Source organism: Cnephaeus nilssonii (genome assembly GCF_951640355.1).
Source record: "Cnephaeus nilssonii genome assembly, chromosome: X".
Taxonomy (NCBI): Eukaryota; Metazoa; Chordata; class Mammalia; order Chiroptera; family Vespertilionidae; genus Cnephaeus; species Cnephaeus nilssonii.
In genome coordinates, this window is record NC_137071.1 from 44,969,745 (window position 1) to 44,989,462 (window position 19,718).

Sequence of the window (19,718 nt, forward strand, 5' to 3'; positions counted from 1 at the left end):
GCTAAAGATAAAATTAATAAATGGGACTACATCAAAATAAAATGCTTTTTTACAGCAAAAGAAACCATCAACAAAACAACAAGAAAGCCCACTGTATGGGAGAACATATTTGCAAATGCTATCACTGATAAAGGTTTAATCTCCAACATCTACAGGCAGCTTATGCAACTTAATAAAAGATAAATGATCCAATAAAAAATGGGCAACGGACTTAAATAGAATCTTTTCAAAAGAAGACAGAAGGAAGGCCAAGAGACACATGAAAACAAGCTCAAAGTCACTAATTATCCGAGAGATGCAAATCAAAAGGACTATGTGGTACCATCTCACACCTGGCAGAATGGCTATCATCAACAAATCAACAAACCACAAGTGTTGGCGAGGATGTGGAGAAAAAGGAACACTAGTGCACTGCTGGTGGGAATGCAGACTGGTGCAGCCACTGTGGAGAACAGTATGGAGTTTCCTCAAAAACTGAAAATGGAACTCCCATTTGACCCAGTAATCCCACTCCTAGGAATATATCCTAAGAAACTGGAAACACTAATAAGAAAGGATATATGCACCCCTATGTTCATGCAGCACAATTTACAATAGCTAAGATTTGGAAACAGCCTAGGTGCCCGTCAGCAGATGACTGGATCAGAAAACAGTGGTACATCTACACAATGGAATACTATGCTGCCATAAAAAGAAGGAATTCTCATCATTTGCAGCAACCTGGATGGAATTGGAGAACATTATGCTAAGTGAAATAAGCCAGTCAATGAAAGAAAAATACCACATAATCTCACTCATTTATGGATAATAAAGAACATTATAAACTGTTGAACAAAAAGATAGATACAGAGACAGTAAAGCATCAAACAGACTGTCAAATTACAGGGGGAAGGTTAGGGAGAGGTGGGGAGATAAGAGATCAACCGAAGGACTTGTATGCATGCATATAAGCATAACCAATGGACGCAAAACTCTGGGGGGTGAGGGCATGTATGGGTGTGGGGTGGGTTGGGGGACAATGGTAAGATATGTACACATATAATACCTTAATAAAAAAATTGGAAAAAAATGAATTTAAAAATAAGAAAAATAAAAAATTGGTTCCATGCCATGGCTGGTGTGGCTCAGTCGGTTGAGCTTTGTGCCGCAATGACATCCACTAGTTTGATTCCTCGTCAGGGAACATGACCAGGTTGTGGGTTCAATCCCCAGTAGGGGTGTGCAGGAGGCAGCCGATTGATCTTTCTCTCTCACATCAATGCTTCTCTCTCTTTTTCTCTCCCTTCTCCTCTCTCTGAAATCAATAAAAACATATTTTAAATAAATAAATAAATAAATAAATAAATAAATAAATAAATAAAATAAAATAAAAATTGCCTCATTTTACAATTATGGAAAACAAGAGAGACAAAAAAAGAAACACCAGGAGGAAATATGCTGAGAGGGTTATCAGACAATGACTGAGGAGAGGCCAGGCAGTTTGGCTGTGGCAGCTTTACCTCTGGCTCCTTGGTTTGCAGCCTAGCCTCAGGAAATGTGTGGGACATCAACTCAGCTCATACCCTGCAAGAGGTTCTCTGGAGAAGCTGAGTCATTTTGGAAGATTTTTAAAAAGTCATACCTTGATTTAAAAAAAAAAAAAGCCTATAGAGAACCCAGAAATTGACCCAAACCACTATGCTCAATTAATATTTGACAAAGGAGGCAAGAACATACAATGGAATCAAGACAGTCTCTTCAATAAATGGTGTTGGGAAAATTGGACAGATACATGCAAAAAAATGAAACTAGACCACCAACTTGCACCATACACAAAAATAAACTCAAAATGGATACAAGACTTAAACATAAGACGGGAAACCATAAAAATACTAGAGGAATCCACAGGCAGCAAAATGTCAGACATATGCTGAAAGAACTTCTTCATTGATACTGCTCCTAGGGCAATGGAAGCTAAACAGAAAATAAACAAATGGGACTACATCAAAATAAAAAGCTTTTGTACAGCAAAAGAAACCATCAGCAAAGCAACAAGAAAGCCCACTGCATGGGAGAACATATTTGCCAATGTTATCGCCGATAAGGGTTGAATCTCCAACATATACTCTCATACAACTTAACAAAAGGAAGATAAACAACCCAATCAAAAAATGGGCAACGGACTTAAATAGATACTTTTCAAAAGAAGACATAAGAAAGGCTAATAGACATATGAAAACATGCTCAAAGTCTCTAATCATCTGAGAGATGCAAATCAAAACGACTATGTGGTACCATCTCACACCTGTCAGAATGGCTATCACCAACAAATCAACAAATGACAAGTGCTGGCGAGGATGTGGAGAAAAAGGGACCCTCGTGCACTGCTGGTGGGAATGTAGACTGGTGCAGCCACTGTGGGGAACAGTATGGAGTTTCCTCAAAAAACTAAAAATGGAACTCTCATTTGACTCAGTGATCCCACTTCTAGGAATATATCCCAAGAAACTAGAAACACCAATCAGAAAGGATATATGCACCCCTATGTTCATAGCAGCACAATTTACCATAGCTAAGCTTTGGAAACAGCCTAAGTGCCCATCAGCAGATAAGTGGATTGAAAAAACTATGGTACATCTACAAAATGGAATACTAAGCTGCAGTAAAAAAGAAGGAATTCTTACCATTTGCAACAGCATGGATGGAACTGGAGAGCATTATGGTAAGCGAAATAAGTCAGTCAGAGCAAGATAAATATCACATGATCTCACTCATTTGTGGATTATAAGGAACAACATAAACTGATGAACAAAAACAGATCCAGAGACAGAGAAGCATCAATCAGACCGTCAAACCTCAGAGGGAAGGTAGAGGAGGGTGGGGGTAAGGGGTAAAATTCAACCAAAGGACTTGTATGCATGCATATAAGTCTAACCAAGGGACACAGACACCAGGGGGGTGAGGACATGAGTGGGGAGTTGGGGGGGCAATGGGGGGATAAGGACACATATGTAATACCTTATTCAATAAAGAAAAATAAAATAGTTCAGGCAAAAAATAACATATAATCTATACTAATAAAGGAGTAATATGTTAATTAGACTGGACATCTTCCAGATATCCTTCTGGACAATGCCACAGTGGCAGGGGCTGAGGCAGAGGCAGTTAGGGGTGATCAGGCCAGCAGGGGAGAGCAGTTAGGGGCGACCCGGGCGGTAAGGGAGGGTAGTTAGGGGTGATCAGGCCGGCAGGGGAGGGCAGTTAGGGGTGATCAGGCAGGCAGGGGAGCAGTTAGGGGTATCAGGCATGGAGGCAGAGGGGTTAGGGGCAATCAGGCAGGCAGGCAGGTGAGTGGTTAGGAGCCAGCAGTCCCGGATTGCAAGAGGGATGTCTGCCTGCCAGTTTACGCCCAATCCCACAAGGATCTCTGTGGGATCGGGCCTAAAACAGCAGTTGGACATCCCCCTAGGGGTCCTGGATTGTGAGAGGGTGCAGGGTGGCCTGAGGGACCCCCCTCCTGTGAATGATTTCGTGCACCGGGCCTCTAGTAATAATAATAAAAAGCCTCAAGGCACAAGTACAATGAATGAATCTGTTCATTAAATTACTTTTAAAACCAGTAGCAATAACAAGAAAAAAAGAAAACTTCCTGAGCAAAGGGAACATGAAAACAGAAAGTAATCTTACCACCCATCAGACATCAATATAGCTAGAAACAATGGTTCTCCTGTTAGGCACTAAGGTCCAAGCTTGCCAGCTTTGGGGAAATCTCTCAACCCTCAGTGTAGAGTAGAACACTCTGAACAGAGCTGGTCTGTGCATTCCCCTAGACCAGTGGTCAGCATACTCATTAGTCAACAGAGCAATGATTGAAATTTCTTTTGAGAGCCAAATTTTTTAAACTTAAACTTCTTCTAACGCCACTTCTTCAAAATAGACTCGCCCAGGCCGTGGTATTTTGTGGAAGAGCCACACTCACGGGGCCAAAGAGCCACATGTGGCTCATGAGCCACAGTTTGCCGACCACGGCCTTAGACTATGAAGTAAATGATGCCCAGGATTATGTACTGTATACCCTTCAAAACCATAATGGTAATCCTGAAAGCCTTCCTGGTGGCCTTCGATTGGCCTTAGGTCAAAGATGAGGAATAACCCTACTTACACAGATAATGGGATTTCTCCTGCGTTGCCAGCTACAATATCTGGCTTTGTTTTCTGGGGAGTAGCTGCCCAGAAGAAAGGATCTGGAGGTCTCACTGGGGGACGGATGATGGTTGGCTTTTCTCCTGGAGGCAGCACTTTGCTGAAACTGTCAGAGTCTCCTGGAAGGGAAAACAATATAAAAAACCTTGATGGTTATCCAAATGCAAAACTACACAATATCAAAGCTATCTAGGCCACCTCCTTTGGCACCCATTTCTCTTTGGTCACTAACAACTCTGGATTTTTGTTTCTTTATAATTCTTCCAGCAGTTATACATTCAGAAAGTTTATGTTTGAAAATCAGATCTGAAGTTTGTATTTTTGTGACCTAGGATATTCACATCAATTTGCTGAGTCTCAGTTTCCTTATATATATATAATTAAGACCAATAATATAGTATTTTACAAAGATATTGAGATATTTTAATAATGTACTAATATGTTTAGTACAGTGCCAGGCACAAAGTAGGTGCTTAGTCAATGTTTGATGATGAATTTCAATTTATTAAATTCATCATCATCAAAACTCAAGCTTTTTTCACTTAGGTCTTGACTATTGTAGCAGCCTCCTAAGTTGCCTTCCTGCCTCTGTCTCCAGTTTCTAGGTTAGTCGGTAGAAAATACATATACATAATTTTTTAGAATGTTTCTGTAAGGAGTATGGTGAAATGGATGCACTTACAAATTGTTGGTGGCACTGTACACCCAGCTTATTCTATCTTGCAACAGTGTGGATGAAATGCAAAATCATACATATGACACATTTCATACTCAGTGACCCAGTTGATCCACTTTGGGGATAAGGTCCAAAGGAATTTAACCCAAAGAAAAGAAATTAAAACAACAACAACCCTCGTGCACTGTTGGGGGGAATGCAGACTGGTGCAGCCACTGTGGAAAACAGTATAGAGTTTCCTCAAAAAATTAAAAATGGAACTCCCATTTGACCCAGTGATCCCACTTCTAGGAATGTAGAAACATCAATCAGAAAGAATATATGCATCCCTATGTTCATAGCAACACAATTTACAATAGCTAAGATTTAGAAACAGCCTAAGTTCCCATCAGCAGATGAGTGGATGAAAAACCTGTGGTACATCTACACAATGGAATGCTATGCTGCAGTAAAAAAAGAAGGAATTCTTACCATTTGCAACAGCATGGATGGAACTGAAGAGCATTATGATAAGCGAAATAAGCCAGTCAGAGAAAGATAAATATCACATGATCTCACTCATTTGTGGAATATAATAACCATAAACTGATGAACTAAAATAGACCCGGAGACATAGAATCATCAAACAGACTTTCGAGCCTCAGAGGAAAGGTAGGGGAGGGTAAGAGGGGTGGGTAAGAGATCAACCAAAGGACTTGTATGCATGAATATAAGCATAACCAACGGACACAGACAATAGGAGGGGGTGGGACTTGGGCTGGGCAGGGGAAGCGGCCAGGAGAAGTCAAGGGGGTGGGTGGAGAAGACATATGTAATACTTTCAACAATGAAGAATTTAAATTTAAAAAAATTAAAAATTAAAAAAAATTGGAAGAATACATGTTTCTTAACAGCAAAAATTCAGACCCAAACAAATGAGTCAATGCTTAGAAGCATTTAATCAAAACGTATTACGTATGAACTGACAAGGACTTGGGCCAGATAAAAAAATATATGCATGTAAAATAATATGTGAAAAATGTCCACAAAAATAGTCATGGCCTAATGAACACAATATGGAAATAGACACATGCACAACTATGCAAGGGTGTTAGATCTTGATATTCATTAAGCTTTCTTCTATAAACATTTTCATGTAAATGTAAAAATATTAACTTTAATATTTTAATACTACGTATTATAAAATTTACCCTAAGTATTTTTACACTGTTTTTCTCCTCCTTAAAGATCTTCCCAGTGACTATGTACTGAATAAAGTTCACATTCCTTAACATAAATTCAAGGCCCCCTATGATTTGGTCTCAAATTATCATCTCAGGCACTAATTCTAGACTATAACTACAGAAAGTCTAGAGTTGGGTAGACAGGTCTTTGAGGACATGCTACTATTCTCATGTCTTAACTATATTGTAACCATTCCTCAACACTCAGCTCAAATCTTAGCTCTCTGAACACTCCAGCTGGCATAGCTAATTCCCATCTATGTAAACACTCATGAAGTGCTTATATATTGTCATATTGGTTTTTTAGTCCCTCCAGCTAGCCATTCTAATGAGGGAGACATATATGAAAAGAAACAATAATAATAAAGTGTGATTGATATCCTAGTGGAGGAAACAGGTACTATTCACATACACACATATAAATTCTGTCTCCCCATCTAGACTGTGTCTTACATTACTGGACATGCTATTCCCCTTAGCATCAAGCTAGGTACACTGAAGAAAAATGACTCAAATAATAATATTAATCCAATTTTTCTAACTTTATACCACTCAAAGCACTCTCCCAGAAAACTATTTGGTGTTCACAATAAGCTTGGAAGGAAAGAACAGACAGATCTTACTTATTGTCTCCATTTTACAAAGAAGGAAACTGAACCCAGTCGATGTGGCTCAGTGGTAGAGCATCCACCTATGACCAGGAGGTCTCAGTTCGATTCTTGGTCAGGGCACATGCCCCAGTTGTGGGCTCCATCCCCAGTGTGGGGCGTGCAGGAGGCAGCCAATTGATGATTCTCTCTCATCATTGTTGTTTTTATCTCTCTCTCCACTTCCTCTCTGAAATCAATAAAAATATATTTTTTTAAAAGAAGGAAAATGAGGTTTGGAAGGGTGAACTGACTCACCCATAATCACATAGGTAAGTAGTAGAGTGACGATTGAAACCCCTATCTCCTGTATCTGCATCCACTGTTCTTCCCAGTGTCTGCTGTTTTGTTATTATCTATATATGTAAAACCATAATATGCAAATAGACCAAATGGTGGAACAACCAAACAACTGAACAACTGGTTGCTATGACGTGTTCTAACCACCAGAGGGCGCGCACGGAACATGGCAGGCATCAGCCGCGGCAAGATGGTGGAGCAGGTGAACAGGTTTGCCAGACCAAGGCGCAGCGCGGGTCACTGTCATGGTGGCGAGCCTCTGGTGGTTACTGCAAATTCTTTGCTCCCGTGTGCCATGATCCTGCCCAGCACTCACACCCGCTGCCGGCACCCGGTGCTGGTCCTGATCATCTGCGCCATCAGTGGGTGTGAGTGGTGGCTGCCAGCCCCGATTGCCCCTAAGGGCTTCTCCATCTCCCCCAGCTCCTGAGGGGTAATTGGGGCAGCAGCTGCTGCTTGCACCCACTGTCGGCGCTGGCCCCAATCGCTCCATCTGTCAGCCGGTGTGAGCAGGGCTGGTGCCTTCAGTGTGTGGGAGCAGCAGCGGCAGGATGGGAGCAGGGCTGCAATGGGAGGGTCTGGGTGGGGGCACGGAGGAGGGGCCGAGACCCGCCCCTGTGCCCACCACAGCCTTGTGGTGCACAGTTCCTTTCAAGGTGCATGAATTCATGCACTGGGCCCCTAGTTAGTAATAATAATAATAGTGGTAATGATAATAAAATAACTGGTATAACTTTAGTTACCTTTTTACTGAACACCTGCTCTCTCCCAGATAGGATTCTTCTCTGTATTCAGAAAAGGCCCAAGTAAATTGCTTAGCATGCAACTGGTATTTAAAAAGTATTGAGTAAAGAAAAATATAGTTATGCCTATTAAAGGGACAATGAAAAAAGCTTTCCCACTTTAAGTCCCCACTTGTGCTATCTGTGATACGTACAATGATATACCCATATTTCAGGGCTATTTTGAAACCTAAATAAAAATGTGTTCAATATATTGGATATTGCTTGAGAGCTTTTGTGCCCAGCCTTATGCTCTCATAAGAAATGCACACACATGATCTAACATAGACTTCACCTACAGAGGCTAAAAACTGAGTTGGAGAATGAAATCACACTTATTGGAAATATGTGAAAAATGTAACTCTGCAACCACATTAGAGGGCCAAACTCAGGTGCCCAAAATAAGTAAGGTAAAGGAGAATTCCCTGGGGCAAAATTGTCAGAAGGCTCCATAGAAGGAATAGGATTTGCGCTGGACCTCGAGGGAGAGCTAAGAAGCCTTCTTTGCCTCTTCCCCTCAGCAATGGTCCTCCTCTTTCTGGGTGTTTTTGGCATGGTCAGAGACAGGTTGAAGATGGAAAGAGTATATCTGAGCTCTTTTATAGCATCCATATTTGAGGCCTAGGCTTATTTTCATAGGATCCAAAATATGGAAGGTTATACTTCTATCATTTTCCATGCCTGTCATTTCCTGGGAAGATGTCACCCACCCACCCACTATCATTTTTTGAACTTCTATTACATTACCAGATACCTTGTATATAAAATTTAATGAAACCTCACAAAACCATGTCTGCAATATAGGCATTATCCCCACTTACAGTTGAGAAAACTGGCTCAAAGATGTGAAGTTTATCTAACTAAGATGATGTAGTTAGTAATTAGATTCTTATAAAAGCAAAGCAACTGCTGCCATTTTACTGAATACACATTATGTGCCAAGCACATAGATATTTCACCGTTACAGAAATCCTATGGGCACAGTTATCTTCATTTTACAGATGAGAAAACTAAGGCTCACAGATCACAGAGATTATGGCATGTCCAATGCCCACACCTAGCATGAGAGAAGATTCAAAATAAAATATGGGAGACTCTGGAGCCTAAGTTATATCCAAGACTCCACTAAGCTTTTGAGCCTATGGTCTTTCTACCAAACTGTAGTTCCTATTAATTTCTTTTCAACCTTAGTCCACAACCTGACTTTTACTACAATCTGACCTCCCTCTCAACCCAATTTGTTCTCTCCCTCCCCATTCTCTGTCAAATGACTATAACCAAAAAATCTTAGCATTCATAGATTTCTTAGGCTATAAATCTTCAACCTTAACTAACTTTCTTCTACCTTTCCTTATACCCATCTACACCCAACCTGAAGACACAGAGTAAGGGGAGATTGCTCCCTCATATAGATTCCCCCAGTCTTCTAGAATTATATCTTTCTTTCTATGATACTACCCATACTCACCTAAAAGTCTCTTATCTCTTTTATCCACTTATTATCCTTTTGGATCAATCTGAAGTTAGGCTTCAAGGAAGGCAGAGAATGAAAACCAAACACAGTAGATAATTAAAGCATAATGAGTCCAAATAAGAAAATCTGGATAATGGCCAACACAATCCATTACTGCAAGAGCAAGTCTATTACTAATACTTTTAGAGTAGATGCAAATGCCACTCATAAGGTTAGTCACCCCAGTGGAGAACCAATGGCCCTGTGGCTGAATAAGGCCTAACAAGCACTATTTCTCCAAGCCCAAGAGCATGCCATCACAATGCAGTCTTTTCTCTCCCATAAGACAGAGGGAAAGAGCTAAGAAGGACCCCTAAACCCACATGGTATAGGGTCCCAGTGTAGATATATTCCCCACTCTTATCTCAGAACCTCAGATAGAGTGAATGGCTTACTCCATTCTCCTACTGGGATTTTTTCTCACCCCCAATAGGAACATGGATCACACTGGACTGCAACTGACTGCTTACATGCCAGCCTCACCATGAACCTTTGAAAGGCAGGGACCATGGACTTGCATCTTCATCTGTCCCATTGCATTGCAATATATCTGAATAAATAAACAAATACATGCAAGAATATGTCTTGCCCTTCCATTCTCCAAAGGAAAGCCCAAAGTCCCAATGTATAAGCTACACAAATACCCTTTCCAAAGCCAGGTCTGGTAACAGGTAGTAACATCAAAGGAAGGGAGGAAACTGGGCTTGTATAATTTTTCTCCCCCCAAATGAATGGTTCTTAGAAAACAGAAAAGGGAAGGTAGCTATAGCCACTTAAGAAATAAGAACATGGTACTCCAATGGACACAGACACTAGGGGGGTGAGGGCACGAGTGGGGAGGTGAGGGGCAGTGGGGGGTTAGGGACACATATGTAATACCTTAATCAATAAAGGAAAAAAATGTAGTACTCAAGAAGTCTGGGTTCAAGTCTTATCTCTACATCTTACAAATTGGATGGCTGGGCAACTTATTTCATTTTTCTGAGCCTCGGTTTCTCCATCTATGAAATGGGGATAACAAAGCCTGCTTCATAGGACTATCACATGATTAGATATAACAGACATAGAGAAAGTATCCAGTTCCTTGTCAGGAATAGAAAAGGACCCTTGGCAAAATTACATCAGCAAACAATATTGATCTTATTGTAAAGTTGACTTGCATGGAACAAAGCGATTTAGCATGCCCCTTTGTTTTTGCTATTTTTAATTGCTAAGAAAAAAATTGGAGACTATCAAGTCCACTCAAATACTGGATCAATGCAAGGGGTGAAGGTAAGGGACAGGACAGTGGCATAGTTGGATCACTAAAGCAATGAAGCCTGTGCACTGACTCTCTGGATTATAGACAAAGCTCTGAACAACACAGGTGAAATAGAGTGACAATTCTAAGGTAGGCCTGCTGAGATGATAGCTACCTCCCTCAGAAACTGCCATTCAAGCTGTTGTCGTATAGCTCAGAGTCAGAGAGCTTTTTGCAGCTTTGGCTTAATTGATATCTGTACTTACGCCTGGAATCTATCACTGGAGTGGGAGCCAAAATGGGAGGAAGGGAGAAAGTAGGAGATGGGAGTGAGCAAGGTTCAAAGAGGCAACACCAGAGGTTTGATTAATTTTTGATCAAGGCTAGAACTACTGCCTCAGTTATGTTTTCTGTAACCAAAGCTGGAGGCATGAAGCTTTGAAAAAAAGCTGCATCACACTAGCCTTAGGCAGCAAGCAAAGCCAGGCAATGCTGTGGCAGAAATTTAAATAGTCTTGCTAACACTGTACAGTCAGGTCAGTACTTTCATGAACTGAAACCATTAGATCAGAGCAGTGACCACCAGCAGCGTGGGGCAGGACTGTGGAGGAAGGGGAAGAGGGGAATGCAGCTGGGATTTAACTTTGCAGCAGAAGATGGTAAAAGCGGAACTGATAGGGAGGACTAAGTTACTGTGTGTGCTGATATGATAGGATCTGGCTGACCTTAAGGGTTGGAGACAGGCAAGACAAACTTTACTGTGATGAACATAAGCTAAGTTACACAACTCTCTACCAGACTGATGTGAAGGTCAATATATGACTTATAAACTGAAGCAGATGTCTACATAGAAGTCTGGCCTTACTTGGCTACTTCCCAGAAGAGGCAAGTCTTACAGATGGGAAGGGCAAAGGCAGGGAAATAACATATTTTGAATATTTACTTGTTATTCATTTTTAACCCTAGTAATAATTTTGTGGAGTGAGCTGTTTTTCCCATTTACAGGCATGGAAACTTAGGTGCAAAGAGGTTAAATAACTTAACTATAATAATACAGATGCTTCAGTGTGTTGAGCCAGAGAATGCAGTCAGTTACTTAGGGAAAACCTTATTGGACCCCCCCCCCCCGCCCACACACACACACATAGAATAGCTTTTACTGAATTGTGCCCTGAGACAATGTCATCAACCCATGCTGAGGCTGTTATATGCAACCATCCATGGGAGAAAATGCTTCTTAGAAACATTTTCTGTTCTCAAAAGCAGAAGAGTTGTGCTTTACTTGAATAACTGGCTTGTTGTTGTCACTTTAAGAACTTGGAATTATATAACCATCGAGGTTCCCCCGCCCCTTTTTGTTTTCTTGAGAAAGTTTGGAGCCAAATGCTAAAGCAAGTGTATAAGGCTTCATGACAAACATTTTGTCTACTAATTCCATTCTTTCCGTCTTCCTACAATTATACCTTTTCACCCTCTTGGCCTTAACTCTCTTACATATACTCTAGAATTTTAGGCTTTGCAGGCCACAGAGTCTCTGTTGCCACTACTCAATACTGCTACTGTAGTGCAAAAACAGCGGTAGGTAATATGTAAATTAAGGAGCATATGTCCTTGGACATGGAAATTTGAATTTCATATAATTCTCATGTGTTATGACATAATTTTTCTGTTGAGTTTTTATAACCATTTCAGGCCATAGTTAGCTAAGCCCTGATATAAGCCTCAAGCAGGCAGGGGCTTTAAATGTCTTATTCACTTTAACATCTTCAATACCTAGAATTGGGCCAGGCACACAGTAAGTACTCAATAAACATTTGTTTATTAAATAAATTATTCTTACTATTTTTAAGTACTAATATTTTTCTATATTGTGAAGTGCCTTAAATTGTTTTTGGAACAGGCCAGGGTATAAAACATAAGGCACATTTTTAGAAGGTTATCTAAGTAAAATAATCAGGGTTTGGATCTAAGCCTGGGTGCTATCAAACTCCATATTCTTTCCATTATACCATACTGTTTTCATAGACTTATATTCTCCCCAAATTCCCACTGGATTAGTCCCAATCTCCCTACTTGAGTCTTCATATGATGTAGCCAATTAAATATGCAGGAGCCAGCCACATTGTGAATTTGTAATTTTTATTTATTCATTTTATTCTTTTTATCATTTCTTTATTGATTAAGGTGTCACATATTTGTCCTCATCCCCCCATTCCCATCCCACACCCCACACCCCACACCCCTGTTGTCCTTAACCATTGGTTAGGCTTGTATGCATGCACACAAGTCCTTTGGTTGATCTCTCCCCCGTGCCCCCACCCTCCCCTACCCTCCCTCTGAGGCCCGACAGTCCGATCGATGCCTCCTTGTTTCTGGGTCTGTTCTTGTTCATCAGTCTATGTTGTTCATCATTTCCCCTAGATGAGTGAGATCATGTGTTACTAGAAATATACTTATAAGAACTGAATGTGAGACGAGCAATAATAGTTATGCTGACAGGCAAATGAATCAGACTGTAGTAAGTTTCTTTCTGGACCAACAGTTCTTTTGAAACCCAATTTCAATGTCCACCAGTTCCTTATGTGTACATGTCGGCACTGACTTTTCAGCTCTGGGTGGTGGACAAATGGTGGTAATTCAGGTCCGACTCCCTCTGGTTTGGTCTCGCCCGGACCCAGGGGCGCGGTTTCACCCGAACTCAGGGGCGCATGGCCTCACCCGGACCTGGGACTCAGCATCACCCGGGCCCTGGGTCACGTGGCCTCACCCGGACCCAGGTGCGCGCAGCCTCACCCGGTCCCGGGATCAAGCCTCACCCGGACCCAGGGGCACGTGGCCTCACCCGGACCCAGGGGGGCGTGGCCTTTCCCGGACCCAGGGACGCGGCCTCACCCAGACCCAGGACCCAGCCTCACCCGGATCCAGGGGCGCACGGCCTCACCTGGACCCGGGATTCAGCTTCGCCCGGACCCGGGACCCAGCCTCACCCAGATCCAGGGGCACATGGCCTCGCCCGGACCCGGGATTCAGCTACACCCAGACCCAGGGGCGTGTGGCCTCACCCGGACCCAGGGGAGCGTGGCCTATCCCGGACCCAGGGGCGCGGCCTCACCCAGACCCGGGACCCAGCCTCACCCAGATCCAGGGGCGCACGGCCTCACCCAGACCCGGGATCCAGCTTCACCTGGACCCAGGGGCGCGTGACCTCACCCGGACCCAGGGGCGCGTGGCCTCACCCGGACCCGGGACCCAGCGGGGCCTCGTCTTCGCGATCCCAATTCCTGTCGGTCAATTCCCTCTCAGCAATTCCTTCGGCCATCCTCTCAAAGCTCCAAGGCGGCCGCCGCGGAACTCGCCGGGTGGCGGGCTTGGCGAAGCTCCAGTGCGCCCAGTGCACGGCGGCGGGCCGGTCCAAGGTCGCTGCGGCAGCACTCGGGCCTGCAGCAGCGACCAGTCGCCGGGCGAGCGCACCCGGATCCGGGACCCAGCGGGGCCCAGTCTTCCCGATCCCAACTCCCATCAATCAACCCCTCCCAGCAACTCCTCCGGCCATTGTTCTGGATGGTGTCTGCTCTGCCCTCCAGTTGCAGTCTCAAAATTGTTGTGGTAGGCAACAATCAGGCATCTGCCCTATGCCACCATCTCGGTCCTCCAGAAGATTCTTAAGTAACCTTATAAATGTGGTTCTGAACACTGTGTCGTCCATTAGTTTACTTTCTTTCATCCCTTCTATTCGTGACCTGCTTCGGTGTCTCCACCTTTTGGCTGCCTCCCTATGTTGATGGAGTGGCTTTGTGTGGTCAGTGACCTATAGGGGCCGGTAGCTCAGCTTCCCCAATCTCCCTAGGTGGTCGCTCTTGGTACCCCCCCTTTGTGGGCTGAGTGCAAAGTCTTGGTGTTGTTAAGCCTTGATTGCTGTTGGTACACTGGGAGGATTTGACCTCCAGTCCAATTGGCTGTGAGGATCAGCTGTGTCTACGCCGGGAGACAGCCTTATTCAACTAGACTTGCAAAATTGTAAAAGCCTCTGTGCTCAGCTTGGATGGGGTGGAGTTTCAGGGTGGAGCCTACAGCCTTGGCTTCCAGTCAGCCCCGCCCTATGAGGTTCCTGGGTCTCAGTGTTCCTCAGTGTCCCTCTGTACTCCCTGCAAACACCTCTGAGAGAAAAGCGCCCTGGAGTTTTGCCCGCTGCCAAACAGTCTAGTCTCCCCCAATGAATCTGAACTCCCAGATTCTCGCCCGGAACTGGGTTTCAGTGTAGTCGGAACTGGGGCTCAGCGCAGTCTGGCACCTTTGTCTCCTTCCCACCAGGGCAATCCAGCAGCACAGTCAACAGACCATCCTCTGCGTGCATTCCCGTGTGCGCCTTCGGTGCTCTGCCCTTCGCCGCTCCCCTGCATCTCTGCCTAACAGCCCAGGTTCCCCCAGCATGAGCCTGGCTTCCCAGGGTCTCGCCCGGAACCGGGGCCCAGCGCAGCCAGAACTGGGGTTCAGCATGGTCTGGAGCCCCTGTCTCCTCCCTGCCAGGGCAATTCAGCGGCACAGGCAACAGTCCGTCCTCTGTGCGCATTCATGTGCACGCCTCCCGAGCTCTGCCTTTCGCCGCTCCTCTGTGCCTCCGCCCCACAGCCCAGATTCCCCCAGCATGAGCCTGGCTTCCCAGGGTCTTGCCTGGAACTGGGGTTCAGTGCAGTCGGAGCTGGGGTTCAGCGCAATCTGGAGCTTTTATCTCCTTCCCGCTAGAGAACGCCGGCCAGGTCGTCAGCCACCCTGTCCTCTCTGGCTCCGTCCTCCCCGCATGCGCGGGTGCTTGTGTCTCCGCCCGTGTCTCCATACCTCAGGCTTTTACAGCTCCTCTGATTCTCCTTGTGTTTTTTTCTTTCCTTCTAGTTGTGGGCATTTCAGTCAGCCAGCTTTCCTGTGGTTCTGGATGATGTCCGTTTTGACCTTTAGTTGTATTCTTGAAATTGTTGTGCCAGGCTGCAGGTTAGGTGCTTAACCTATGCTGCCATCTTGGTTTCTCCCTATTCTTTTTTTAATTACTTTATTGATTAAGGTATCACATATTTGTCCTCAACCCCCCCCTCCACACGCATGCCCCCATCCCCCTGTTGTCCATGATCACTGGTTAGGCTCATATGCAAGCACACAAGTCCTTTGGTTGATCTTTCTCCCTTATCCCCACCCTCCCCTACCTTCCCTCTGAGGTCTGACAGTCTGATTGATGCTGTTCTTGTTCTTCAGTCTATGTTGTTCATCATTTCCCCTAGATGAGTGAGCTCATGTGATACTAGGAATACACTTATAGGAACTGAAAATGAGACAAGCAATAATGGTTATGCTGAGAGGCAAATGAATCAGTCTATAGTGACTTTCTTTCTGGGCCAACAGTTCTTTTGAGTCCCAATTTCTATGTCCAACAGTTCTTTATGTGTACATAACAGCAATGATATTTCAGTTCTGGATGGTGGACAAATGGTGGTAATGCAGGTCCGACCCTCTCTGGTTTGATCCTGGGCAATTTGCAGTGACGCACATCTGCTGACTGCTAGTATGGCAAGGCATCATCAGCGTCTTCCATCTCTGGACTGTTTCTCTTCTGTCTTCATGGCTGGAGCATTTTATTCTTTTCAATTACCATTTATCCCCCATACCTTCTTCCACCTCCTCCCCCCACAATTGTCACACTATTGTCTATGTCCATGAATTCTTTCTCTTTTCTATTTTGCTCAATCCCTGCACTCCCTAACACCCCTCGCCTTCTATCAGAGCTGTCTGCCTGCTCTTTATCTATGAGTCTGTCTCTATTTTGCTTGTTAGTTTAGTTTGTTCATCAAATTCCACATAGGAGTGAAATCATATGGCACTTGTCTTTTTCTGACTGGCTTATTTAACTTAACATGATACTCTCTAGGTCTATCCATGCTGTTGCAAATGGTAAGAGTTCTTTCTTTTTTGGAGCCGTGTAGTATTCCATTGTGTAAATGTAGCACAGCTTTTTTTACCTGCTCATTTACTGATGGGCACTTGGGCTGTTTCCAGGTCTTAGCTATTGTAAATAATGCTGCAATGAACATAGGGGTGCATATATTCTTTTGAATTAGTGTTTTGGGTTTCTTCAGATAAATTCCCCGAAGTGAAATTGCTGGGTGTTTTGCAGAAGTTGTGCCCCTTTGTCCTTATTTCTACAAAACTGGAGAGTAAGAATCTATAATAATAAATGCATAATATGCTAATTAGACTGGATGTCCTTTCGGACATCCTTCCGGATGAAGCCAGGACTGCAAGGAAAGTCCGGGTCCCAGGTGACTCCCGGTGGCCACAGGGAAGCCCGGGTCCCAGGTGTCAGAAGGAAGCTGGTGCCAGCAGCTGGGGGAAGGAAGGCCTACTCTTGAACAACTTTTGTGCATCAGGACTCTAGTAAGAAAATAATAGTTCACAGAGTCAAAGCTTCTTATAAGAAAGTAAAGTGATACTTGTGCCTTCTTAAAAAAAACAAAGGATTTTGTGCCTATGAGACTTGGTAAGATTTAGAACACAGCTCTGCCAGTTAGTAGCCTTTGGCAAGTCACTTACCACTAGGAACCTCAGATTTGTAGTAGAAAAGAAAACAATAATAATACATTCTTCACAGTAAGGTTGTGAGGATCACAAAGAGCATGTCAGTGCCTACTGCAGTGCCAGGCACATAGCAGATACCTAATAAATGGCAACAGTAGCAATAATAATAATAAGTAATGTTATTATTATTAAATTACTCCACAAATAATGACTGCCTACTATGGGACAGTTAGGCATTGTTCTAGCACGTGGGATATAGAAGTAAACAAAATAAGTTAAAATTCCCTGCCCTCATGAAGCTTATATTCTAGCAATTACTGTGAATGATTTTTATGTTATTGTCTACCAATCCAATATTAGTGGCAGTAAAATGGAACAGATTTCTACTTATATATCTCCATTTCAGAAAGATCTGAAAGTGAAAAGTAGTTGGGTTCAGTTTTGGTTCCCATGGGATTCCCAAGCACTTACCCTCCTTGTGATGAACTAGGGGCCGAGGAGCTGGTCTCTTTATGTGTAAAGAGGGGGCCTTGGTGGGCCCAGAGCCTGACACAGGTCCATTGGTGGCCTTGGTCCCTCCTTCATCCTGCAGCCTAGACACCAATTTCCCCACGTCCACCTCGGGGCAGGACTCCAATTTGCCATCTGAAGTAAGTCTGCTTGGGGACTTTCTCCCAGGATCAGGTTCCCCACTCTTCTGAATAGGCAGGTTGGAGTATTGTGGTGGTTTGGGGATTTCTATACTGCTGGTGATAGTACCATTGGGTGTTTGATGTTGGATTTTATCTAGGAAGAGTTGGTGCAAAGAGTAAGATTAATGGTAATCTTTATCACCTTTTCATTGAATACATGCATACATGGTATTGAAAAATTGTACACATTTGCAAAGGAGCTATTATTATGGATCAAATCAACAATATCTTAAAAAATCAATCTCTACCTGTCCCAATTCATATGGAGTCACAAGTCACATCAGATAGGGAATTAAATTCAAGTTCTGAGTATAATTTTCACCACTACAATTCACAATAAAACCACAATCTAACAAGATGCTTTATTCAAAAGGAATTTAAGAGTCGTCAATCAATTATATATTCTATTAAATTTTTAAAAGAGACAGCAATTACTCCTTAACTAATTCTATTGACCTCAAACATAATTTGTAAAGACCTCTCAAATTTCAAATTAATAAACTTAACAGAATTTAACTTCTTTATCTTCATAGAAAACAAAACCCAACTAGCCATTTTATGATCTTCTAGCTTTTGTGATCTATAGAATTCCCTGTGACAGTTGAAAAAATATAGGATTTTGTACATGCTTTTCAGTTGTTCTAAGTCTTACATACTTACAGCTTTGAGACTGTAATGAGAACTAGGGATACTTTCCCTAGAAAAATTAACTTACACAAAGACATGCAAAATCTTGAAAACTAATTTTAAGAAATTAATGTAGTCCTCTAAAACCACCTTCCTTAGTTACAGAGAACCTGTATCAGAGTATAGTGGTTAAGAACAGAGCTTCTGGTCAGTTAAATGAGACCTAAGAGACATGTCAAACAATTGTAATACATGTATCTTATTTGGATCTTGATTTTTAAAAACATTAAATATGAGAAAATGAGAGTGTGAACATTAATTACATAGGTAGTAATCTAAAGAAATTACTGTTTTGTTTTTTCTTTGCTTTTAGGTATAGTAATCATTGTGATTTTGACTAAAAGGAATGCTAATCTTTTAGAGAGACATACTGAAACATTTATGAATAAAATGTCGACTGAAACATTTATGAATAAAATGTCGTGATGTCATGATGGGACACTGAGTAGGGTATAGATGGAACACAACTGGGTGTGCGGTGGTAAAAGTCAAAGCTGGGTAATAGGTACATGGGGAGTAAGTTATACTTTTCTTCATCTTCTGTTTATGTTCGAAATGATCCATAAAGAAAATGTTATAGAGGCATCAAACAGACTGTCAAACCTCAGAAGGGAAAGGAGGGAAAGGAGGTGGGGTTAGAGATCAACCAAAGGACTTGTATCCATGTATATGAGCATGACCAATGGACATGGACAATAGGGGGTAGGGGCATGTGCTGGGAGTCAGGAGCAGTCAGGGAGAGGTCAATGGGGGAGGGAGACATACGTAAAACTTTCAACAATAAAAATTTTTTAAAAATAAAATAAAATGGCAGAGAATTAAAAAAAGAGAAAATGTTAACAGAAATTAATAATAATAACAAAAAAAGAAATGCAGGCTTTGGCTCTGGCTGGGTGGCTCAGTTGGTTAGAATATTAAAAGGTTGTGGGATCTATTCCCAGTCAGGGCACATACCTAAGTTGTGAGTTCAATTCCTGGTCAGGGCATATACAAGAGGCAACTGATCTCTCTCTCTCTCTCTCTCTCTCTCTCTCTCTCTCTCTCTCTAAATCAATAATAATAATAATAAAAACACAACATATCCTCAGGTGAGGATTTAAAAAAAAGAAAGAAAGAAATGCAGGCTCTGGAGCTAGATGCCCAGGACTGATTCTTAGTTCTGCTTCTTACTAACTGTGGGATCTTAGGCAAGTTCATAATATCTCTCTACCTCAA

General features: G+C 42.8%; 1 protein-coding gene across 6 annotated transcripts in view; it reads right to left on the minus strand.

Annotated features, from left to right (window-relative positions):
- OPHN1 (oligophrenin 1) overlaps nucleotides 1-19,718 on the minus strand; it is a gene marked incomplete at its 3' end in the record, with an annotated part of 608,646 nt that overhangs the window by 20,428 nt on the left and 568,500 nt on the right. For 5 of the 6 annotated variants that reach the window (XR_013813217.1, XM_079765071.1, XM_079765073.1 and 2 more), the window contains exons 21-22: nucleotides 17,596-17,910; nucleotides 4,142-4,301 (exon numbers count right to left, since the gene is read on the minus strand). Coding sequence is in view for 5 of the 6 variants with exons in the window: in XM_079765071.1 (XP_079621197.1) it covers nucleotides 4,142-4,301; nucleotides 17,596-17,910 (475 nt within the window). The remainder of the gene's footprint in view (nucleotides 1-4,141; nucleotides 4,302-17,595; nucleotides 17,911-19,718) is intronic. The other variant, XM_079765074.1, reaches the window with a different exon arrangement.